General features: G+C 40.4%; 1 protein-coding gene across 2 annotated transcripts in view; it reads left to right on the top strand.

The window, feature by feature from the left end:
• Positions 1-24,667, top strand: part of MAPK14 (mitogen-activated protein kinase 14) — a 67,663-nt gene extending 42,996 nt beyond the window's left edge. The window contains exons 8-12 of one of the 2 annotated variants that reach the window (XM_070515019.1): positions 375-446; positions 14,951-15,030; positions 17,390-17,468; positions 21,321-21,494; positions 22,287-24,667. In XM_070515019.1, coding sequence (XP_070371120.1) covers positions 375-446; positions 14,951-15,030; positions 17,390-17,468; positions 21,321-21,494; positions 22,287-22,354 — 473 coding nt within the window. In that variant the 3' untranslated portion in view covers positions 22,355-24,667. Of the gene's footprint in view, positions 1-374; positions 447-10,650; positions 10,731-14,950; positions 15,031-17,389; positions 17,469-21,320; positions 21,495-22,286 lie in introns of both variants that reach the window. The other variant, XM_014830901.3, reaches the window with a different exon arrangement.
• Positions 24,668-26,219: the final 1,552 nt, after the last annotated feature.

The following is a 26,219-nucleotide window of genomic DNA, read 5'->3' as shown; positions in this document are numbered from 1 at the left end:
AGCATTTGGGTTTTATTTATTTAGATTTTCAACATATTCTCTGAGTACTTCTACCTGAAGACAATGGGTTCGTAATCTTCTCTCTCCATATTCCTTGGGAGAATCCACCATTTCTACCAATATGAAACTTTTACCCCTTTTCGAACAGCTTATTTCTCTTCCCTTAACTGTGTTTTGACTTATCCCACCTATGAAGCCCTTTGGTTGGGTGAAGGTCTTAATAAGCTTATTTCTGTAAAAATGAGTATAATTGTTGAACCTCAGATGTCTTAAATAATAATTTGAGTATTTCACCCCTAGTTATAGTTCCATTTATATCCAAGGATGGTAATAGTGACATTGTATGCGCTTTTATTTCTCTTTAATTTTGCCAGTTGATATTTGGTCGGTGGGATGCATAATGGCGGAGCTGTTGACTGGAAGAACGTTGTTTCCTGGCACAGACCGTATCCTTTAAGAAGTTTTGGCTTCTTGTTTCTTATCTGTATTCCCGTGTCCATGAAAGTATGTTACTTTTACCTGTCTCGAGGGAACGCTCTCTTACTCTTTTACTCCCAGCTGTGTACTTGCTTTTATAGTCCAGATATGTATTATGAGATATGGCCTCTTGCTGAATATCTTGGCTTGCCAAGAAATAGGCTTTGGTTTGCTTTTGTGCATTGGAGAAACTGCTCATAAGCTGGAGAACCCTTTAAATCTTTCATATGTCATCTTTTTGCAGCGAGTCCCTTATATTAATCTTCCCGCAGCAGCTCTGCAACCTGAGCATATTCATGAGAAGCTCTAGGTCTCGATGGCTCGTTTAGTCTGCTTGTTATAAACACTTAATGAGCACCAGATAGCCATATCTAAATCAAGGGTATCTTGCTTTTATGTTTGTTTTCTATATTAAAAAGGCTGTATTTGGTCCCTGTAATGATGATACTGCTGACTCTGGTTATGTTTGTTGTTTAACAACAAATAATAAAAGCAAGAAGTGATAAGGTCACCCTGTTGTGTGCCTTTTTGTTTTTTTTCCAGCACCACTTTGTTTTTCTCCCAGGTTGTAGCCAAACCTTCATTTACTTCCAGATTTATTGTCTAGATTATGGTTTATCATGGCCCCTTTATTTTAGCCCCTTTCCTGTCTGCTGCATGCCCATTTCATGGTTTAGACATCATATCCTCAAAATGTGATTTATTGGGACTCCTAATTGTTCCACTTGGGGAAGAAGTTGAGGTGAGAAAGAACGTTGAAATACATGTCTGGAATTAGGCTTGAGGATTTTTGTAAAGTTCATTTGACTAGCCTTCAGTGGGTTTGGTTGGGCTTTTAGAGATCTACCGTTACCTGTGTTCTGTCATGCCTTGGGACATAAAAGCTGTTTTAGCTCCTTATAAGCAAATTCAAGGAGTTTATAATGCAGAATGTCAGTTTACTTGCTCACAGTTTGGGATATACTTCTGTGGTGACTGTGGTGTTCGTGTTATCTATCCACGTATTCTAACTATCTTCTGTGAGAGGAAATGAACTTTCCTAATGAACTGAGAAACCCCTGTCCTCAAGTAAAGCTGTTTATTTCCCGCCCGCTATTACTGGATTGATGTAGAGTTTAGTCTCCCTGTACTTAGCTCACCTTATTGCTCCTCATCCCCAGATTTTCAGTTAGTTTAATACCTAGTGTTTCTCCTCTGTCCTTTGCTTCCTTCACCTTATGTCTGTTTCTTAGAGATGTGGTATATACATGACAGTCCAAGCTAAAAGAATTAGGGAAAATTTGTAATTCCCCCTTTCGTCAGGTATGTACCTCAGAGTCTCATCCTTTAGTCTGTCCTCCCGAGCACACTGCTCTGATGCTTTTCTGCTTCCCCTTCCCCCTCCTTATATCTGCGTCTCCATCTGCCTCAGTCAGTCCTAGACGCTCATACCTACATACACACCAAGTGGTGGAGAGAGACTGACAGTAGAGCACACTGGGGAAGAGCGTGTGCTCTGGAATCTCTTCCTGGGTTTAGATCCCAGCTCCTTTACTCCCAGCTGTGTGACTTTGAGCACGTTTTCTCATCTCTATCTCTTGGTTTCCTTAACCATAAAATACTAATCATAGTACATAGTCTCACAAGGTGGTTGTGAGACTTCAATGAGATAATATCTGGAAAGTAAGCCTGCCAGGAAATGCCAGGCATCATCTTCTTTAATGACTATTGGGAAACAGTTTTTCCCTTCTTCCCACTTTCTTGTCTACCTATGAATCATTAAAGGTTAATTTTTTGTTTTATTTAAATTTGGTGACAGATAGTAAAGGATGGATCCCCTTGGCAGGCTGCTTGTAGAAGGGTTTCAAAGCGCTTGTGCCCTGTTGGTCTCACAGACAGCTGCCTAGTCCCTGATGGCTTGACCCTTTTACAATGCTCACCTTCAACCTGTAAGAGTCTACCCTTTTATGCATACTTCTTGTCCTTCTCTGAGCTTTAGAAAGAAAACCTAACTTTTAAACTTTTTACTAGGGAGTTCTTTTTTTAATACTTGAGAATTCATTTCAAAATTCTTACTTTAGTAATATACTGTTACTTTTCTACTTGGCTCTTTTTCAGACAGATGTTCTCCTGGACTGTAAAAATCAAATTCAGAGGATATGTGTTTGTAATATATATAACCCCCATCTTGTCAGTTGCCATTTGTGTGGATGTAGCGAAGGAGAGAGGAAAGTGTTTTTTATTATTTTTTCTTGCCTAAAGTGTACAATCGCTTATTCTAGCATAGTGGATCTTAACCCTCATTGTGCGTCAGTATACTTTGGGAAGCTTTAAAAAATTGCAGGTGCCTGGGCGCCACCCAGAGACTCAACTTCAGTTGGTGTGGGTCAGCACAGGCTTTGGTCTATTTTTCAAGTCCCCAGTTGATCCTAGTGTGCAGCTGGTTTTGGGTATAACTAGGGTTAACCGAGTTGAATTTTAGTTTTAACTTTTCAAGCTTGTCCTGAGAAAGTTTTTAGTTAGCGCTCTTTCCTCGTTTTTTTTAATAAAGTTACCAGTGAGATCAGAAATTTAAGAATCTAGAATTATGCACCTGGGGGCCTAGTAAGACATTAGAAAGCATCTGATTGAACATCCTGTTTTTATAGGTGGGGAAACCAAGACCCAGAGAAGATAGATCCAAAACTATTATCTGTGACTCAGGTCACAGTTTCTTTCCAATATTCTTTTGTTGCTTATTCTCTTAATTTCTAGAACTCCTCTTCTTAAAACCTTTGGAGAGTGTGCTGGCTCCATGCTCTCTTCCTTTGCCCTGAAAGGCATGCCGCTACTACTGATTTATGGTTTTTAAATGCCGCTGAATGCTGAGGCATCCTCTAGAGCATGCTCTTTATTTGAGTGCACAGTTTTCTCCCCATTTTCCTCATTTATTAATCATCTTGCATTTTGCACTGGTGGTTTTAGCTTCTAGATAAGAACTATCTAACAGAACTTTCTGTGGTGTTGCAAGTGTTTTATATCTGTGTTGTCCAATATGCCACATGTGACTGTTGAGCACTTAAAATGTGGCTAGTGAAACTTAGGAAATGAATCAAAAAATTTTTTTTGGTAAAATGTGCTAAGATAAAATTTGCTATTTTAACTTTCTTTTATTGTGGTAAAAATATGCATTACATAAAATTTACCATTTTAACCATTTTTAAATATGCAATCCAGTGGCACTAATTACATTCACAAAGTTGTGCGACCATCACCACTATTCCCAAAACATTTTCATCACCCTAAACAGAAACTCTGTACCCATTAAATAATAACTCCTCATTCTTCCCTCCTTATTAGTTATATCTGTTCTACTTTCTGTTTCTATGAATTTGCTTATTCTAGATATTTCATATAAGACACAATGTTTGTCTTTTTGTGTCTGGATTATTTCACTTAGCATAACGTTTTCAGGGTTCATCCTTGTTGTAGCATGTATCAGAACTTCATTCCTTTTTATGGCTGAATTCTATTGCATTGTATGTATATACCACATTTTGTTTATTCATTCATCTGTTCATAGACACTTGGGTTGTTTCCACCTTTGGCTATTGAGAACAGTGCTGCAATGAATATTGGCATACAAGTATTTGTTTGAGTCCCTGCTTTCAGTTCTTTTGTGTGTATGGTCACATGTTGCTAATGACGGGGATATGTTCCAAGAAATGCTTCATTAGGTAATTTTGTCATTGTGCGAATGTCATAGAATGTACTTACACAAACCTAGGTGATATAGCCTACTAGACACCTAGGCTATATGGTACTAATCTTATGGGGCCACTGTCATGTATGTGGTCCATCACTGACTGTAACATTGTTATTCGGCACATGGCTGTATATCTAGGAGTGGAGTTGTTGGGTCATATGGTAATTCTAAGTTTAGCTATTTGAGGAGCCACCAAACTATTTTCCACAGCAGCTGGCCCATTTTACATGGCCACCAGTGATGTATGATTAGTTTCTCCACATCTTCACCAATACTTTTCTTTTGTTTCTTTGGTTTTTTTTTAATAGCCATCCTCGTAATTGTGAAGTGGTATCTCTTTGTGGTTTTGATTTGCGTTTTCCTAATGACTAATAATGTTGAGTATCTTTTCCTGTGTTTACTGGTTATTTGTATGTCTCCTTTGGAGAAATGTCTGTTCAAGTCCTTTATCCATCTTTTAATTGGGTTGTCTTTTTTTTTTTTTAGAACTTTAATTTCTTTCAGCAATGTTTTGTAATTTTCAGTGGACAAGCCTTTCACTTCGTTGATTGAATTTATTCCTAGGTGTTTTATTCTTTTAGATGCTATTGTAAATGGAATTGCTTTCCTAATTTCCTTTTCAGTTTGTTCGTTGTTGGTGTGTAGAAACATAACTGATTTTTGTTTGTTGATCTTCTACCCTGCATCTTTGCTTTATTTGATTATTAGCTCTAGTAGCTTTCTTGTGGATTCTTTGGTATTTTCTATATATAAAATGATGTCATCTGCAAGTAAAGATCATTTTACTTTTTCCTTTCCAATTGCTCTGGCTAGAACTTGTACAACCTTGAACAGCAGTGTTGAAAATGAGCATCCTTGTCTTGTTCTTGTCTTAGAGGGAAAGCCTTCAGTCTCTCACCATTGAGTACGACTTTAGATGTGTGTTTTTCATAAATGTTCTTTATCATGTCAAGGAATTACTCTTCTCTTTACAGTTTTATGAGGGTTTTTATTTGAATTTCAAATTTTATTTAGATTAAATTTAATTGCGTGTGATTACTGGTGTTGTATTGGACTGTGCAGTTTTAGTTCTCTGCAAGTCTTCCTTCCTACCTTTTTCTCATTTCTTGTGGTTAGTCTCCTTCTTGAGAGATTCTTTAAGTACTGGTTGTTAGTAATCCCTGGAGTTCCCCTAAAGATATAAGAAATACTAATTTTTGTCAGAGCTAATTATATATTGGGTTAGAAATTATTCTTGTGACTTTGCAGAACCCTTCCATCTAGCTCAAAAATAGTATTGTTATTTTTTTTAAAGAAGTCCTGCCTTGATAAGTTTGGTTGACTGGGTAGATCAAATGGACACAACTGATAGAACTTTATATTAGAAAAGAGTGAGGATACAGAATGTCTCTTCAGGTATGGTGGTAACTTATTTCAAATACTGTTGGTTTTGAAAAGAGTGAGCCAGTTAGAAAATGTTATCACTAACACTTAACAGCCTAAGGAAGAGAGAAAATGAGTTTGGTAGCCTATTACCCATCATATACTGTTTTCTCTTCCAGAGGTCACAGTGTTGGCTTGTTGTTGTTTTCGTTTCCTAGGTAACAAAATGAATTCCCTTCATGTGTAAAACTTTTTTTTCCTTCTTTCACTTTAATAGAAATGGTACTCTTCAGTTATTAAATAGGGGATAATGGGGTTGTTGTTATAATCCTCTTGCCATCAGCTGCTGCCCTACTCCATGTGAATTTTCCTAGTGTATTAAATTTGCTCCTTAATTCTACTTTATTCATTTCTTCTTCTGATTTTTTTCCAAACATCTTATGAAAAACTTCAGACCTCCAAAAAGACAAAGAATAATATAGTGAACTCCTATGTTCGTAGGACCCAGATTACGAGATAAAACGTTGCCAGTAGAGCTAGAACCTCTGGTGTACCCCTTCCTGTCATATCTACCCCTCACTTTCATTCATTAGTTTCAAATATTTCTCTCTCATTTTTAAACAGCGATTTCACTTTACACACAAAAAGCAAGTGTCCTGATAAATGTTGAAGAAGAAAAATATTTTATTGGATTGTTATTTGCCTTTTCTTTTCTAACTTGAGAGTATATTTTCCCAGAAATGGCTAGAATTCTCAGGTTTATCCACAAACCTGAAGTACCCTAAGAACTTTTCTTGGTGTGACAGTGAAAATGACTATTTTGACAACCAAGAAGAAAGGAAGTAGGCCAAGCTGCATTCTAGTCCATCCTGTCTGTCATGAGGAGGATTTCCTACCCTCCAAAAGATCAGTGTCCTGACTTTGCCCTGTAGGGAGTTTTTTCATTGAAAACTGCTGCTCACGTGTAGCAGGAGTCACAGGCGGTCCTGCACCGGGGGCTTGTGTTCATCTTCAACTCCCTGGCCTGCAGAGGTTTTCTAGGAGTTGCCTAGGACACTTAGAGGTACCTGGAGTATGCCTCTTTTACCTTCCCTCTAATGCTCCCACAACCCTTAGGTTGTTTTCCTCACCTGTTCATTCTACCTTTTACTTTTGTTACAGAGAACCCAGTCTAAAGAGTAATTTTGGCCTAAGTAGTTGTTTTAGAAAGGATCAGGAGATTTATGATTTGAATTTTGGCATTGTGATCCTACAGTTAGAACACATTTTTACCTAATAGAAAAAATTTTCTTCTATCTGGGGAAAAAAGGGTTAAACCTATTATGAAGGATGGCTTGTTGTGAAAGTAACAAATTGTCATAATGTGGTAAATTTTGCTTTGCTCTGCTTATATAGCTACTTGAAGCTCCTTCTGGCCTTAACTGCCTGGACAAATTGTAGTGGCATTACAGTAGCTGGTACTATTGGAAGACTGACCTTATTTCAGTGGATTTGCCAGCTCTTGGAGAACCTATGGTGATTTCTTCTGAGGTTTGCATGCTTTGACTTTCTTCATGCAAGTGCTTCTAGCTACTCAGTAGATTTTTATTTTGCATTGTGTGTTTACTAATCTCCTAAGTGTTGGCTGTCATGCTGTACCAACTCTCTTTGTCCATAGCCCTTACACACTCATGGCATTGTATTTGTAGACTCTTTATGGTATAAACACTTCAAATGGAATGTTTGAGAACTTTGTTATGCCTGATATTAAATGAGGCAGCTTTTCTCGACTACTTTTTTATGTATAGACTTTGCATTGAATATGGTCATTCTGTGTTGTGAAGGCAAGGCAGAGAGGTGGAGCTGAGTTGAAAAGCATATTACAGCAAGTCTTTTCAAGTCGACCAATATTTATGAAGCTACTCTGTGGAAGGTGCTGGGGAGAAGATGGGACCTGTCCTCAAACCAGAATGATCATACTTAGTGGAAAGTAAGTTACAGGAGTTACTTGAACAAATGTCTACTTTCTGACTATAAAATAAGACAGAGCGCTAAAAATACTATCATAGAGCTATAAATAAGTATTGAGAAGAATCAGAGATTAATTCGAACCTAAGATACCCATGTAGACTTCATGGCAGATTTCTTGTTTGGACAGGTCTTTGAAGAGTAAAAAAGAAGAGAAAAGCCTTGGTAGGAGGGGAGAGTGGAGGATATTCTTGCTTGTGACTTGGATAAATAAGAAATTGGAAGCTCAGAAGTGCCTTGGAGTATTTGGTGTGAGTTGAAGCATTGAGTGCCTTAAGGAATAGTGGTTTGAGGCAGAGTCAGGAAAGAAGCTTGATGCCAAATCAGGGAGGGCCATGAATGTGAGGCTGAGGAATCGGGGCTTCATTCTTCAGGCCTGTGATCATTTCCTACTGGCAGAAGTGAGAGAAAGACATGGGAGTGTCATGCTCTCCAGGTATATTGGGGTGAAGTTAGGGTGGTTGAGAAACTCACAGCTCAGAGTCTTCTCTCTTCCTCAGAGGGGGTATAAAACCTTACTCTCATTTTCAGGAGTCAGAAGTCTCTTAAGAGTACCAATCTCAGCGGCATTATTTCTAGAGATTAATTTTGATGCATATATTTTAAAACTACCTGTTTGACGGGCCGGCCCGGTGGTGCAGCCACTAAGTTTGCACGTTCTGCTTCTCAGCGGCCCCGGGGTTCCCCGGTTCAGATCCTGGGTGCACACATGGCACCACTTGGCAAAAGCCATGCTGTGGCAGGCGTCCCACGTATAAAATGGAGGAAGATGGGCATGGATGTTAGCTCAGGGCCAGTCTTCCACAGCAAAAAGAGGAAGATTGGTAGTAACTAGTTAGCTCCGGGCTAATCTTCCTCAAAAAAAAAAAATTCTACCCTGTTTGAGAGCTGAAGTAGTCTAGTTTTTTTCTGATGTGTGATATATTTTATCATGTGAAATAGCTACCCAGTTAAATTTGTTCCTGAAAAAAGTGAGGGAACAAAATTTTTGTAAACTGAATCATTTTAAATGAGCAAAGAGGATCTTGTCCTAAATTCTATTGTAATTAGTGAATTTGATTATTTTAGGGTGAGACAGTACCCATCTCCCCTGCCCCCTCTTCCCCATTAATGTATGCCTTAATTTTTTTTATCTTATCCACGCCTTGAACTAAGAATCAGCATTGAAATTTTAACCTCCAGAACACATTCATTTTTGCTATTTGTAGATGACAAAATTTACTACTATTCTTAATTCAGAAATCACTTGTGTGAGTGGACTTAAACAAGATATCTTTGTTTTCTATAGAACACAGGTTATTTAGGTCTAGGATGGGGTTCAGCAAACATTTTCTTAAAGGGCCAGATAGTAAATATTTTAGGGTTTGAAGACCATATGATTTCTGTTGTAACTACTCATTTCTGCTGTGTAGGGTTTAAGCAGTTATAGACAATACATAAATGAATGGGTAGGGCTGTGTTCCAATAAAACTTTATTTTCAAAACAGGCAGCAGGCCAGGGTTTGCTGACTCCTGTCTAGAATTTTCTACCACTTAAGCCAATTTCATATCTGGCCCAGGGCGGAGAACACGGCAAGATGCCAGTCATGTTATTGCATAGGTTAATTCCTGTAACTTAGGCAAGTATGGTTGCAGAGGCTGGTATTTTTAAGTTATACTGTATTGCCTTTATATGTATAATCATAAGCAAAAACCTTTCCTTCCATCCTCCTTTCCATCCTGGTCTACCTTCTCCTCCAATATTTTGAGTGCCCACCTTGTACCAGGTGTTAGGCTAAGCACTGGGGATAAGTGGTGAACAGGCAGAGTGGCCCCTGCTGTCACAGAGCTACGGATAAGTAGAGGTGACAGACGGTACACAAAGTAATTATAGATTGTGAAAAGCACTGTGGTGTTTTCAAGTTTGTGCTGAGATGGAGAATAACAGGGAAGCTGGGGGCTCCTGTATCGACAGTGTTGCGGGAGGCCCCTCTGAGGGGCGAGATTTAAGCTGATCCCTGAAGTTGAGAGGGATCTAATCATGTGAGAAACCTGGCAGGATGTTTGACAGGGATCAGAAGATAGTCAAGCTCTCCTCCTTTTCCCCCTGAGTGTCTATATAGACGTGGATCAACTATTCAAATTTTCAGAGAGAACATTAAAAGCTATTTTGTAAGATTTTTTTCTCTCTCCTTTTACTTCCTTTTTAGGCGAGACTAAATGCAGTAAGAACAAATGGAAAGTTTTTGTCTTCTGGTTAATACATGCACATTTGTTCTGAGTATACATGGAAGATTGGCTACCAGAATAAAGGTTTGGATGTTGCAGCCTATTATTTAGGGCCTTTGGGAATGTGCGAGGTTTGTCATTGCATTTCTAAGGTGGGAACCTCACATCCTGCTTTATTATGGCACTCCTGAAGAACGTGCAGCTGCAGTGGGGCAGGGGGTCCCTCTGCTGGCCGACCAACACTCGCAGTTCTTTGCCTGCTGTAGCCAGTGTAGACAGGTTTTCTAGAGGGTGTGCTCAGGTGGTTAGGCTCTGGGATAGTCGCAGGCCCCTGTCATATTGCGAGCTCCTTAGGTGAGGTCACGTCTTAGGGAATGCTCACAGGTAGGCTTGTATTGCACACCCCTACTCCTGTGCTTGGCTGCTTTTTGCTTCTCTGTAGCGTCCTGCTTCCCAGGGCTCTTTGCTTGGTGGGCTACTAATGCTTTGGTGGAAGGTGAGGAGGTAGATGAGGCCCGAGCCTATGGACTGAGTGAAGTGTTTGTGTTTTCACCTGCTGTCTTTGGCAGCTAAGTACCCCGCTAAAATCGCTTCACTTTACTGATAGGTAACGTTGACAGATGCACAGAATGAATATGAACTGGGTGTGTGCGTGGCAGTGTTTTGAATCTTTGTACAGGAGGAGCATGTTCTACTTGAAGTGACCGTCCTGCAGAAGCTTTGACCTAGATGAAGTCACCAGTTTGGCTTGGTTTGGGGTTTTTTATTTTTGTTCTTGGGGTATTTTGTTTGTTTTTGTTTTGTTTTATTTGTTATTGTTTGTTTTTCATTTTTATTTTGTCCCAACATTTTCCTTTATAGTCCACCATTAGATATTGATCAGTTGAAGCTCATTTTAAGACTCGTTGGAACCCCAGGGGCTGAGCTTTTGAAGAAAATCTCCTCAGAGTCTGTGAGTTGATGCTTTAATTGTAATTATCTGCCCTGTTGGGACCCTCTGCCTCTTGCCTTCCATCAATCTGTGCTTTGACCTGGGTGTGCCTGTAAGCACGTGTGCCCTTTGTGTGCTGCCTTCCAGAATGAGGCGTAAGTGTGTGTGTGCACACACTCACCTGCTCACATGCATGAGTGTGTTTTGTTCTCTCTATCTGGATATGTTCTTAGATCCCGGGAGCTTGAATTGGGCAGTAGTATCCCAGTGAGATTTCAGATTCTAATTCATTCCAAGAGATTGGTGGAAAATTTGTCTCCATTCTCAAGCCCTGACTTCGTCTTTCTCAGAAGTTTCACATATACTCAAGAGCTCTTTTTACTTTTTGGTTAGTGTTTATTCTCAAAGCATGAGCTTCACCGTGTATTAGTCTAGCTTCATCACTACAAGAATGAAATGTTCATTGTCTACCCACTGTTGCCCTTTTCCAGAAGTTACGTGCTTTTTATTGTTTTAGAATAGACAGCTCACACATCCTGTGTAAGGTGTCTGTCTCCAACAGGGCTACCTCCCTACCCAGTCTCCAGACCATGAGAAGCAACATCCCCATTCCTGATGCCTCAGATGCAGGATTGGGGTTGGAAGTCCTTCCCTCCACAGCCTGCCTTTGTAATTGCAAATTGAGTAAACTGAGAAAAAGCTTTGGAGTTAATGCTTTCCTGCCTCTAAGCAGGGATTTAGAGAGAAGCCATGGGAATGCAACTCTGGCTTGCTTTGGCTGTGATTTCCTGTTTTTGGTAATTTTCTTGGGCCAGAGACATGAGAGAAATCATGAAAGCCCAGCCTTTCTCCCTTTTCCCTTCTGTCTACTGCCAGGCAGTTGGGTAAAAGGGAAAAAGAGCTGTGGAACCCAGCTCTAGCTGTGCCTTCCTGGATTCTCCTCCCAGCATTCTGAGTGCAGGGCTCCTTTTGCCCACTTGGGAAGACTGCTGGGAGGCTTGAGAAAGCTTGACAGGTGAGTTTGAACTGTTCATCATCTCCCTGACAAAATAAAGAATATTGCTGTCTGATGTGTTTCTGGTACATTCCTTAAAAGGACCACAAAGCCCAGTATATTTATGAATTTCCACTCTGAGGGATATAAGAGAGTATGCTGACCCTACTTTATTTTTTTGTTTACTTATTTAAGACGAGAAAGCAAAAGCACAGAAAGGCTGGGCCTTGCCTTGCCTGAGTCATGCACTGAGTCACTTGGCAGAGATGAACATAGATCCCAGATGTTCTGATAACATGATCTAAACTTTACTCTCATGTGGTTGCACACTGTTTTGAAAGTCATTGTCGGAGTTATGACCACAGTGTCAACCTGAAGGAGTATTTCTTTTTTTTTTTTGAGGAAGATTAGCCCTGAGCTAACTACTGCCAATCCTTCTCTTTTCGCTGAGGAAGACTGGCCCTGAGCTAACATCCATGCCCATCTTCCTCGACTTTATATGTGGGATGCCTACCACAGCATGGCTTTTGCCAAGCGGTGCCATGTCCGAACCCGGGATCCAAATCAGCAAACTCCGGGCTGCTGAGAAGCAGAATGTGTGCACTTAACCGCTGTGCCACCGGGCCGGCCCCAGGAGTGTTTCTTTTGCTTTAGGAAATGCAGAAGCTGGATTGAAGTAAATCAAAGAAGAGATGAGATGATGCCTAGAGAGGATAGTGCATTTTTGTTTTCAATGCATTTGCTTAGAAAGATGGGTAATAGAGAGGACATGGGGCAGAGGAATGGGGTTGGGAAGAAGCTCAGGTTATTGATGAGTAGCGCTAATGAGACTGAGATAGCAAATTCATTCCCGGTCTGGGAATGGCTACTAGCAGCTCTTTCTCAGTACCCTCTCCCACCCCCAACACTCTGCCCTATAGATATGTGCTGTTAGTCTCAAGAATTTCTAAAAGAAAAAGTATGGGCAAAGTAGTATTTACTTATCATTAATCCATCATCTGTGTTGGAGACAGAAACAACACCAAGTGCCTGGCTTAATAATGAGATGCCTTTGTCTTATGTGAATAGGGCACATCGTACATTCCAATAGCTCCAGTATGGAGTTGGGCCTAATAAAATTGAGAACCAGAATACAGAACTTACTCAAATAATATTGTATTGAATAAAAGAATAAGAAAGATTTTTTTTTTCCCCTGCATAGTTATGGCGAGTGGATAAAAGTGGTTTAAACATTCAAAAGGTTAGACAAGATTAATTTGATGTTAGTGATACTGCCCAAGTACCAGTTTATCTTAAAAGCACGTGATGTGTGTAACACATGATGTGCAAGATGAGTAAAATTGTTTAAAGATTTTAAAAATTAAAAGAAAAAATTCATTGTGAGGGATTGTAGTAAACAGAGAAAGCCAATAGCTATTTTCGTTACTCCTGAAAAGTAGTGAAGTAGCGATGCCATCATTTATGTAGAAATTCGGTTAATAAACAGTAGGACATTCTGAATAGGAGGATGCAATAATGGATCGGCTGATTGAGAGCAAGTTAGGATGTGCCGTGAGAAAGGGGATAAATGGGCCATGATGGATGGCTAAGGAGAATTTTTTGGGGGTGACCCAGTACGTATAGTAATCAGTGAAAGAACAAAAAGTCATATTAAGAAAATGAAAACCCTTTCATTGACTCACTCTCACATTTTTCTCTAGAAATATATTCTTCCTCTTAAAACCCCTTCTTGTCAGGAGATTAGTCCTGACAAGAAGGGGTTATAATAACCTATTTGACTAAAGGGGACAAAAACAGGAAATGTACAGGCCAAGTATTGTTCACAGGAAAGGAGAGAGGTGGCAGGATTTTAACATTTTAAAACCCAACTGGTACTCTGCCATTGCTAGTTTACTTAGTTTTACTTTTTACTTAATATTTTCTTTTGTTATTTCTCTTGGCATGCAAAGTACTGTTTGTCGTATAATTTGTTTAAAGGTAAATCTAAACTGGTGAGAATGTCAAAGGAACTTCTTGCTACCTTTTTAATTTGCTGGCCTCTATCTTTGAGCTTAGGGAGCATGAAAGGCTGGGTGGAGCACATGGCCTCGGCTCTTTCCTAATGGCCAGCTTTAAACATATTTGTAGTAATCTGACCACTAGGGAATCTGAGTTCAGAGGATGAACTGAAATGGAAAAATTATTGAGGGAAGCCACAAAGAAGTGAAGTTACTTGATCAGGGTACTTATTGAAGATGATACTACAACTGAAGGAGGGAATTAATAGTTAACAAAACATTTTTATTGAATTGTGTTGAGGATTTTAAAAATCCCATCACTTCTGCTTTAACAGAAACGATGAACTAATGGTTCTCATGACATTTTGGAGGAGTGGGACTTGTGTTAACGTTGATGGGACAGCTAAAAGAAGTTTGAAATACAACTTCCATAGCTGCTTGTACATGTGGACAATCTCGTCGTTCCGCCCTTGTCAGAAAATTGTAGTGTTTTTGCAAACTTCCTCCCAGCTGTTAAGTGAAGTCAGTCTGTTCACCTGTTGAAGGGTATGGGGTAAATCACTATGGCACACTAGTACTGTCAGCAGCCTGTGACTTCTATTTTGTCTTTGCCATTAGCTTCTAACTTCCCCCCATCTTCCCTTTCTTCACTTACCATTTTGTGTTTGTGGCATGTACTTTAAATGTACCACTACTAATGTCTTTGAAAGTTGGCATTGCTTATCAACCCACACACCCACCTCTGTCTTGTATTTGGAGGGGTGGTGCCTTGGAGAATCACCAGAACCTGTGCCACAAAAGTTTCACTTCTTTCTTGTATGGATATATTGGATGTTTTATTTTGTCCAAATTCAAGTCATACTTTTCTGAATCAGCTCCATTTACCCCATAAGCAAACAGGTTTTGGCATCGGTGCTTGAAAACAGTTCTCTGGCTGGCATCCTGGATCAAGGGGCAGTCTCTTTCCAGGGAGCCTAGAATAGTTAATGTTAAAGACGATGCTAAAACCAAAGAAAATTCATTTTTCTTACCTGATGGCCAGTCACTGGCTACACGCCTAATGGCTCTCATGCCATTCACAGAAGTGTGCTTCAACATGCAGCCTTGGGCTCTGGCCTGGGGTGGGTGGGATGGGTAGGGAGTAGGTTTTTTGTTTATTTTTGGGTGGCTTTTTGGCCTTTTTAAAAACTTGAGTTGAAATTTATTTTTTGCACTGTATGTTTAACAATGCCCTTGACTAGGCATCTAAGATATTAACCAGCTTCAGCAGATTATGCGTCTGACGGGGACACCCCCTGCTTATCTCATTAACAGGATGCCAAGCCATGAGGTGAGAACAAATAGACTGTACAGGGATCTCTAATTCAGAAGGCCACATTCTAATTTTATTGTCACTGTATAACCAACACAGTTTTTAATGTCACTGAATGCTTGCATGTGCCTTGAGGGCTACTAAGGCAATGACTGCCTATGTGCTATGGCAAGATGCTGACATTTGGGGTAAAAAGTCATCCAATCCTGTGGATTGAGAATATAATTTATAGGTTTGTACGTAGAAAATGGTGTTACTTTTTTGTTTGTGTTTTATGAATTTAGTGCTCAAGAGGCTGTGTGTGTTCTCCTAGGGTCTATGCCTGAAGTTAGGATATGCTACCGTCTGATGCCTTTCAGCTGGAGGTGTAGTCAACGGGAGGCCATTAGCATGCTTTCCTATTTATCAGTTGTTTTTAATGGCCAAAAGAGGATTCTTCAATTAAAAAAAAAAACTATAAAATATTTAACACTAATAAGTACTACATTTAAAAGAAAATACACAAATAATAAAGAATAAATATGTACATTTACATAGGGTTAGGTGCCTTCTTTACCAATGCTTAACCACTTACTCTAACTGTGGTTTTCTCATCAGAGACGATTGGGGCGCTTCTTACTAAGGTGCCTGTAGTCTTTTTGGGAAGCAGGTTGGCATCACAGAGGCCCTTCCCAGCGGCTTTGTTTCTACCTCACCTACATTCAGGTTTCCTTCTTATTTATCTTATTAGAGGAATGAGCGTTCTCTGCATGAGACAGCTCTCTCTTACCTCTGTTTTCCCTTCATCCTTTTATCCACATGCTCAAGCAGAAGGGATTACAGCCACGTGCGTATTCAATTCCTAGAACTTTCTTTTCAAATTGGAAAGATGCTCAACTGCTTGTCAAAGCCGACCTCTCCTGCTCACTCCACAAGCAACTAGGGTGAAGTTGCCCTAGCAACCGGGACTTGTCCTACCCTCTTGTGTGTGTGTGTATACATATAAATATACATACACACCTTTTCTGTTGAGCTGTATTAAAACAGGAATTTTAAGGAGGTGGTTAAGATAGATTCAAGGAAGTTTTATCTCCACTACTCAGATGGACTGATAGTGGGGTTTATGTTTTGAAGCAGGAAGGTCATAGACATAATTTGATACCTAATATCTGAAGCACACATTTACCAGTTACATTTGTATTTTTATGATTATTCTCAGTTTTTGGTTTTGCCTTGATTGATTAGAGTTGTCAGTCCTTGAAAGAATTTGGCACCTTAAATTCCTTAGAATGACGTTTGGAAAAAATTGTGAAGTTGAAACATCCTTAGGAAATGAGAGCAGACTTTCCTTTCTAAAGTGATAGCAGCTAATGTTTACTGAGCTCTCACTCTGAACCAAGAACTGTGCTGAGGAAGAACTGATTTTTTTCTCTCTAATCTTCACTGCAGCCCTGTGACGTAGGCACTGTTGTTAATCCCATTTTACAGACAAGGAGACTTAAAGAGAATAAGCAACTTGCCCAAAGTGATAAAGTCAAAATTCAAACTCAAGCCCGTCCCATCGCAGGGGCCAAACTTGTAACAACTATATTGGTAATAAAAGTGGTGTTTGATTCAGAATTTAGTTGGAAACTCTTTCATAAGTTTTATCTAGCTTGAGTATCACAGTAACCATATAATATAGCAAAGCCAAATCCTAATATCTAATGCTAATAATAATATTTTGCAGATGAGGTAATTGATATGTTAGTTGAGACTTGCCCTAGAAGATGCAGCTAATAAGTGGTAGGGGGATGATTTCTGCTTAGGCCATGTAACTTATAATCCACTATTCTCTATTTCTCTTACTCAGTTGGTTTCATAGTTTTAAAATGTGTTCGAGCCTGACAGAATAGTGTACTAAACTTATGTTTACTTTCTTGTTATCAGTATTACTTTGTTCACACGGTATAAGATTGATAGCCTTTTGATGTTCTAAGATCAGCACCATCAAAAGACTGCTGATCCTAGACTGTCGTTAGGAATACCAATCCGTGTGCCCATTTTAGCTTTTTAGGAAGGTTGTCTCAGAAAGGGGATAATTCTTAGATATGTTGGCCTCATTTTTTAAACTTCTGATCCTATGATCAGAAAGCTACTAAGGAGACTTAATTGGTTAGCATTCTTGTTCACTTGCGATATAATCGTGAGAGATAGCAGGAATGAATAGAAGTGAGGATCATAAATAAGGAAGTTAAGATGGCAGTAGGAGAGAAGTCTTTAATGAATATCAAAAACAGTCATAAACATTGGAGCTAGCAGACTTTGTGAGTTGACACTTGTTCCTTGACAAGACCAAGACTCTGAGAACAGTAACATTATTGAACAATGCCATTTTTAAAACCCTTTATTTTTACAGGCAAGAAACTACATTCAATCTTTGACCCAGATGCCAAAGATGAACTTTGCAAATGTATTTATTGGTGCCAATCCCTTGGGTAAGTTCACCATATCCTCATCTCATGGATGTTGAATTGGTTATGACATAAATTAGGGATTTGCAGAAAAATTTTTCCTTTTGACTCAATAGGGTAACATTAATGAAGTCTTGGAAGGTGGTAAATATGCCATTTATTATCTGTGTTTGTGTTGTCGGGTCGGTTTTTTTTTCAGTCACATGACATTGCTTGTATATTTACGTGATCACAGAATTTGGTGGGGGAAATGGGCTGGTACAGTGAAGAAAGGAGAGAAAGTAATGGGAGAAAAGATTGAGGGACGCAGGAAAAAGGAGGTACACAGAGGAAAGCCTGTGACTTTTTCACAACTGCTGTCCTTTTATGGTGTCGCAAACTGAAGGTGAAACAACTGAGGCACAGACGGGTGCTGAGGAGCCACCCACGGGCTCCCTGCAGTGCTCCTGACTCTGGCTCTAGCTTCAGAGCTGCGAGTCCTTTCATCCTCGCGGACTTTTCCCTTCCCCTCTTCTTCTGCCCCTCAGAGACCTAACCATTCTCTCTCTTTGTCGAGCTGATTTGCCACCTCAAACTTTAAGGAATGGCTCCATATTCCTTCCTGCCACCATCACTTCCAGGATCCTTGGCAAAGGGACATGACAGTGGTAGCTGCAGGATACGCACTGCCTTGGCTGAAAGAGGAGGTGCTTTGTTCCTTAAAGCTGAGAGCTGTGTGCTTCAGTTAGCCCCCAAAAGTGGCATTGCCTGAGGCTCTAATTCCCCGACTCGAGGAGAGCACAGTGGATAGTGCTGTTTAATGGTGGACACAGAAAACTCAGACCAGGACCTCCCTGTGACCAGGAGGAACGATGCTAGAATAATAGTCTCACCAGCCTTCTCACTTGCCTGAAGACTGTTCTGGTGGCATGTTTTAAAATCTCTGTGTGAGTCATGCTCTGCTTCAGGGTCCCAGCAGCTGTGCATCAGGTTTAGTTTTACCCTGTGGAGGGCTGGCGGCCACGACAACCTCTTCAGAAGCTGGAGTGAAAGCTAAGTGGTTTTACCTTTTCAAGTACTTCAAGCACCGTAGTGATTGTTGAGAGTGGTTTCAGCATCGCTGTGATAATTCTTACAACAGTGAGATGTTCACACTCTCTGAAGTATTGGGCAGTTGTAGATGAGTCCATGGCGGCCTTGGCGATGGAGAGTATGTCACGTACCAGCAGGGTCACCCTCACCTCCAGGAGTGAATCCACAAACTCATCAGGGGTACATAGAATTCTGCTGGGGCTGGTTTAGGTTTGCCTCTGGCCTAGGATGCTGGCCTTGGCTTTGTATGATTTGTTTGAGCTGTATTATCTAGTTCAAGGATCTGTGAGAAGCTCTCTGAGTTGTAAGTACTCTAGGAGGTTGGGAAATGATGTGATATGTCACTGATGAAGTCTGTCATTCTGTTCGGAGTTTTTCTCATCATATCAGCTCATGTTTTAGACATGGTAATGCTCACTGTTTGACTTCCTGTTAGCCAACTCAAAAAGATTTGTTAATGCATTTTTCTGGCAAAGCGGGGATATGTGTGTGTCCCAGCAGCTTATTTAGGTCACATCCATCCTGATAGACGTCCCTCTTCTCTAGAATCAGGACATGTAAACATTCGAAAGAACTGGATACCACTTAGCGATACAGACTGCGAGTGAGCTGAGCGGAGGCTTTGGGCCGTCTGGCGCTCAGCATGCAGTTCTCAGAATTTAAACATGCCTGACAGCCCACTGGCAAACAGCGGTGTCATATGAAGAGTCTCTTCTTGCAGGCGGGACGTGGTGTTACTGACCATGAACTGGTGCCCAGTGTAGTAACTGAGCAGGAACACACCAGCAACGTAAATAGTGACAGCTCTGTTTTGTCAGTCACTGACTCCATGTTTCACCATTATTCTCGCAACATGAATTAAAACTTAAATTGCCCTTTGATGTAGTCTGTGTATTTATATTTGTCAAGATCTTAGAGTAATCTTTTTCTTACCCTGACCTTATTCTTCATCGAGGGATTGTTTATAAGGACATGGTACTTTTTACCCTGTGAGTGGCACAGACTCATCATATGATCCAAACAACAGGTGATAAGGTTTCATTTCTTCTGAGAAGAGAAGAATATGTGTCTAGGTAGTTCTCCCAGTGCTTTAAATAAAGTAGAAGCTTATGAACTTGAATTGACATAAACACTTTGTTTCTGTTTTCCTCTGAACCCACATTTCTCCTTTGGATTACTCTGGAGTTCAGGCTGCAGGACAGAGGTCTTTTTCCACCTCCAGTGTATGCGGCCATAGATCTCTTCAGGAAACTGTCCTCCCCTTCACTACCCGTCCTCGCCCCTTTCCACATTTAAGGGACCATCAATAATTTGCAAAGCCTTAAAAGCCTTTGTTTCACCAAAGTGATAACTGTGGTCATGGCAGTATTTATCCTCCCAAGTGCCACCATTCTGAAACTCAAAATATCCTCATTTGAAAGATGGAATTAGAAAAATCACCATTTTGTGACCCCTAATGAAATAATTACTGGGGAGGAATATCAGTGGATGCTAAAAGCCATAAGTGAAAGGAACTGATATTTACATGGTGCCAAAGTATCCTGCTTACTGGTTTAGGGCAAAAAAGAAGCATCTTAACCTGGTGATCAGATTTAGCATCATTAATAATGAGACAAATGACCTTAATGCACCATCAGGTACACAGCGTCACCTATGAAGTATTCTTGCCAAAAATGTTTAAGCCAATTCTTACCAAATTTTTAGATCTAACATGGTTTTCAGCAAATGCAAGGCATAGAAGAAATCAAGGGTAGAGATACGTGATAGCAGAAAGAATCAATCAGACAGATCCCTACTAATAGGTGTTCTCAAAACAACTGGAGGTCTTTTCAGGTTAAAGGTAGGAAAAAACAGGAGTGACAGATGGGTGGGATTATTCTAGATTAAGAGAGACTAAAGAAACCCTAATCAAATGCAGAATATGGCCCTTAATTGGATCCTAGTTTGCTCAAACTAGATGTAAAAGACAATTTTGGGATAATTGGAGAAATTTTAATATGAACTGGATTTTAGATGATATTTGGGAATTATTTATTTGTCAGATAGGATAACATTTTATGATTGTATAAGAAGATGTCTTTATGCTGAAATATTTAGGGCTAAGGTGACATATCAATAATATTTTAAAATGATTCAGCAAAAAATATATGTAGAGGTAAATAAATATAAAATATTAATTGTTGGATATGGGTGGTGGGCATATGAGTATTCACTGTAGTGTTTTGAAATTTTGTATTGAAATTTTTCAAAGTGAAAATTTTAACAACAAAATTTTCTTTCATCCAAATACCATGTCTTACCCACACATCCATGTAAAACACTCAATTTGTTTATTGTTTGAAGATCCATTTGATGAACATTCATTTGCCTTCTGTTAGTAAATAAGTAGTGAAGGGAGATCAAAACAAAAAACAAAAAGCAAAAAAATTAGCCCTGCTTATCCCTTTAGATTACTTTAGTTATACGCTTTCGTTTTGATGCAATTTCACTGTAATGGTAACAGTCTGACATTGACATTCCGCAAATCTTGGTTATTGATCAAACAGAATATTGGTTATTTAAAAAAATTTCTTCTTTAGTAATGTATTCTTAAAAAGTAGAAATTCCCGTCCATCCATGTATACGGACACACACACATACATATAAAGGAGAAAAGGGATCATATATCCTAGAGCAGACACTTTGGAGGAGAATTCTTTGTTTAGGTATGAAGGGTCCAAACTGTGTGTTTGCTTAATAAGGCATAATTTTTTGGTAACACGTTAAAAATTCCTCTTTTTTCGTTCCTATCTGTGGTGCTGATAGCTGTCGACTTGCTGGAGAAGATGCTTGTGTTGGACTCAGATAAGAGGATTACAGCAGCACAAGCCCTTGCGCATGCCTACTTTGCTCAGTACCACGATCCTGACGATGAACCGGTGGCTGATCCTTACGATCAGTCCTTTGAAAGCAGGGACCTCCTTATAGATGAATGGAAAAGTAAGTCATAAGGGGAGGATTAACATCTAACTTGAGAACTTAGATTTGAAAAGCTTTCCTAGGTGAGCCACTAACCAAAAGCTGTAGGAAGAATAAAATTTCTGGTTGTAACCAGCTCCTTAAAACTTGTCCTTAAGGATCTCTAATGCAGAGTGAATATGTTCTTCTGGTGGAAACTGTCGATAGTAGATGATGACACTCTCTGGACCTTTGAGATGCTTACGTCTGGTCTGATTTTGCACACAGCCCCCCACATCTGCATAGAGCTTTGAAGTTCTCAGAATTTATTTACAATATCTCTCTGAGATAAGTACGGGATAGGGTGTTTTTATAGCTTTACGATTGATAGAACTGGGGCAAAGAGAGTTATATCTTATCTGTTATCTTAGACCTAGTTAGGGACACAGCCAGAAATGGAACTCATGTCTGCTACGTCCAATCTCATATTCTTTCCGTAAACCACAAATTCAGAACTCCTGTTAAATGCCAGAAGCCAGGATTGTTTGTTGTTGTAGCTTATGGGAGGGCTCTGTTATTCTTGAGCACCTTCTCCAGAGAGCTTTAAAGAAGAGGCACTGAGTGATGACAGAAACAAGAAAAAATGGTTCTTTTCTATGTACCCTTGAACTTCTGTGTGATCTCATGTTCCACTGGGAGGTCGCCTGCAAGCATTTTAAGTAGCCTAGCAAGCCTGGGCAGGGAAGCAGGAGCTCGAGCTTAGAGGTTAGAATGCTTGCCAGCATAGAGAATAGTCTAAATTCTCACATCCTACTTTTTCTTCCCAATTTCTAGGCCTGACCTATGATGAAGTCATCAGCTTTGTGCCACCACCCCTTGACCAAGAAGAGATGGAATCCTGAGCGCCTGATTTCTGTTCTCTTGATCCCGCTTCACTGTGAGGGGAAGGCCTTTCACGAGAACTTTCCAAATATCATTCAAGTGCCTCTTGTGCAAAGATTTCCTCCACGGTGGAAGGGGTTTGTGTGTGCGTGTGTGTAAATGTGCGCACATGTTAGTATGTGTGCATGTGTATGTGTGTCTTTGTGAGCAGATAACACCATACGAGCAAACTATGCTCACAGTGACTTTTACGTGGAGTTACAGATGCTGCGTGGCAGCCTCTGCTTGCTCTTCTTTGTGAGAGTCAGCTCAGGCAGGCAAGAGCTGCCATCTTGGTAGGTTTTATTAAATGCAAAGTAAAAAATATAAACGTCCCAGATCCCAGTCATGCTTTTGCCATTTTGGCCTTTCCTGTGGCCCCGCCTTGATGGTGGGAGGTAGAATTGACCATATCCCCCAGCGGCACAGAGAGAAGGCGCACACCTTCTGGCTGCTTCAGATCTGAAGCCGTCCGTCAGCGATGCATACAGCCAAAAAGGACCAACTGGCTTCTGTGCTCTAGTCTATGATTAACTTGCTTAATGTGATTCTCAGAACTCAACAGGTGTATCTGAAACTGTAAATATGTTTGTGCCTTAAAAGGAGAGAAGGGAGTGTAGAGAGTTAAGAGAGTGCAGCAGATGAAGTTCTGAGCCAGGCGCGTCGTCAGGTTGTCGGACGGCTACTTGTGAAGCTGAAGTAACCAGGGAGCCTTCAGAGGCGCCGTGTATGCATGTGTGAGCATGTGTATATGTGCTTCTCTCTCTTTCTCCCTCGCCCCCCAGGTGGTGTTGCCATTTCTCTGCTTACCCCCACCTTCAGTGCAGAGATTTCTTGAGTATTGGCCCCAGTAGTCAGAAGCTGGTTCTTGCTGTCAGTGTACTTCCTGTGTGCTCTTTATTCCTAGCAGAGTGACATGTGTTTTGCACGTCTTGCTATTTGAGCATGCACAGCTGCTGTCCTGTTCTCTTTGGGAGGCCCTGGTGCCAGGCAGGTTTGCCAGTGAAGACTTTTTGGGTAGTTCGGAACCCATGTCACCTTGGCTCATGCTTTGGGCAGGTGACATCGTCCTCTCTTCAGCCCCCAGTGCTATTTTGTGTTGAACACAATTGATACTCCAGGTGCTTTTGATGTGAAAACTATGAAGAAATGGAACAGATGGACCTATAGCATTTTCATTCTTGCCATCTGGTTTTCAACAAACTATTTTTGGGGAGCTGTCATGGGAAAGATCAGGGCTTTTCCTAGGAATATCTCAGATTTTGGAAAACAAATTGTTCTCTTCACTCCCAATAACCAATGCTAAGAAATGCTGAAAATCAAAGTAGAAAATAAAATCTCATGAGGCCAGAAACTCCTTTTGCTATCTTTGTCTAAATATGGTTATTTTAAAAAAGTAACAAGGTGTCTTTTCCACCCTTCTTTGGAAAAGGGTCTTCTTGGCAGCTTAACATTGACTTCTTGGTCTTGATTTAGGGAGAAATAAATTTTGTTTCAGAATTTTGTATATTGCAGGAATCCTTTGAGAATGTGATTCCTTTCGATGGGGAGAAAGGGCAAATTATTTTAATATTTTGTATTTTCAACTTTATAAAGATGAAATATCCTCAGGGGTGGAGAAGAAGAGTTGTTTTCATAATTTTCTGAATTTCAGGCATCTTGTGCTACATGAGGGCCCACATATTTAAACCTTCTGTGAAATAAAGTATAAAGCTACTTCCAGTGTTGGCTATGTGACAGAATCTTGTATTTGGGCCAAGGTGTTTCCATTTCTCCATCACAGTGCGGTGATGCATGCGCTCCAGAGGGGCAGGTAGGACCCTGGGTCAACTGGAGTGAGAAGGAACAGGCAGACTGATGGCCATCACAGCTCGCCTGGGATTCCCCCTCTTTAAAAATGAACGCAAAGGCCTCATCTCTTTTATATGCAGGTCAAATCCTCACGATGCACAGCAAGATGAATTTTATCGGCCATGTTTGGTTGTAAATGCTAGTGTGATTTCCTACAGAAATACTGCTCTGACTATTTTCATAAAGGTCTTTGCACATGTGACCATATCCGTGTTAGGAGGCTGAATGCTCCGGGAGCCTGAACTCAGCTGGAGCCTGTGGAAGAGCTCCTTGGTTTCTGAGCATCACGCTCCCATCTCCTGATTTCTCTGAACGGAAAACAGAAGAGAGAATGAGGGATACTGCTATGTTATTTGTACTCATGAACTTGGCTGTAATCAGTTATGCCATATAGGATGTCATACAATACCACTGGTTAAAATAAAGCCTATTTTTCAAATTTAGTGAATTTCTCAAATTTATTTTCCTCTTGGTTGTTTTTATTTACTGCACAGTGTGGCATTGTATCAATGTTCTTTCAGCTGTGGCCTGCCGTACGTTTCCGACAGGTCTTGATATTATTCCTAAAATTTAGAAAACATTTGTAGAGCTCTTTAGCTGTACACTAATTTATGGGAAGCAGAGCTGAGTCTCTGATGTGAATGGGTAAAGCAAACAGCAAAGACGCATGGTGTAACACAGCAGGCTCGGGATTACTACACCTGGGTGTCAGAGTGGCCGAGGACAGGGGTCAGCAAACTGGCCCAAGGGCCAAATCCAGTCTGCCACCTGTTTTTATGTAGCCCGCTAAAAGTGGTTTTTACATTTTTAAATGGTTGAAATCAAAGAACAGTATTTTTGTAGCATGTGAAAAATAATGTAAAATTCAAATTTCAGTGTCCATAAATAAAGTTTTATCAAAACACAACCATACGTTTGTTTACATATTGTCTATGGCTGCTGTCGTGCTGCAGTGACAGAGTTGAATAGTTGCGACAGAGGCCATATGGCCTACAAAGTCTGAACTGCTGGCTCTTTGGCCCTTTACAGAAAAAGTTTGCCAACCCCTGGCCTATAACTTCAATTTCCTCATGTGTGAAATGAAGTTCGTTTAAGTAGCTGTTTGTGTTCTTTTCAACTTTGACATTCTAAAAATATCTGTAGAAAGTATATTTTTATTTTAAAATTGCCAGAGAGAAGGTTGGATGTATGCATGTGTGTGTACACTGTTAACAGGCTTTGAAGTAAATGTGTTTTATGACTCTTCTGTCTTATGGCCCTTGACAGCATTCTTCAAAACTACTGAATTGCTTTCAGGATTAAAGGGCCACGGGGTCTCACAGCTGGGTTCAGGCCTGTGTTGGTGCGCTTCCCTTCCCAGTGGCCTCGGAATGCTGACACGTGTCCCGGGCTGGATTGTGGAGATAGTGAGAGCGTGCAGCTGGGTTATTTGTCCTGTGCTGTCTGGTCTCTGGCTGGCAGCTGAGGATGATGGTAGTGATAGGAAGCAAACCAAGCGCAGACTCTTTTCTTCATCCTGTCCTTAGTGACTCCTTAAGGGGGTAAAAGAAAAGGGACCCAGTTGTCACATGTGAAACATATCAGCCCCTGTAAGGATCAGACAGTTGTAGGAAATATTTTGCCTTCACATACCAGACGTGAGTGCCGTGACACAGCCTTCCTCCTGGGCTGCTGAGAGTGGCGGGCCTGCTTGGCTCAAAGAGAGACTCGACACCAGAAAAGGCTCACCTAAAGTGAATCCACTCAAAACGGGGACTCAAATTTCACAGCGTGTGGTGGAGACCAGGGGCGAGAGGAGGTCTGATCGGGACTTTTATCATGAAAACTGAACAAAACTATAAAAGCATATTCGTAATCTCAAATATATTCTTAGAATGAACAAAGAAAGAATCAAGTGTTTGTTTTTCAAGTGCAACTGTGATTTAGGATCCTACAATATCCTTCCCATTTGATTTTTGCTACATAATCATGGGATTTTTGCAAAAATAGTTGAGA

Source organism: Equus asinus, chromosome 8 (assembly GCF_041296235.1).
Source record: "Equus asinus isolate D_3611 breed Donkey chromosome 8, EquAss-T2T_v2, whole genome shotgun sequence".
NCBI lineage: Eukaryota > Metazoa > Chordata > Mammalia > Perissodactyla > Equidae > Equus > Equus asinus.
This window is presented reverse-complemented; position numbering and strand designations above follow the sequence as displayed.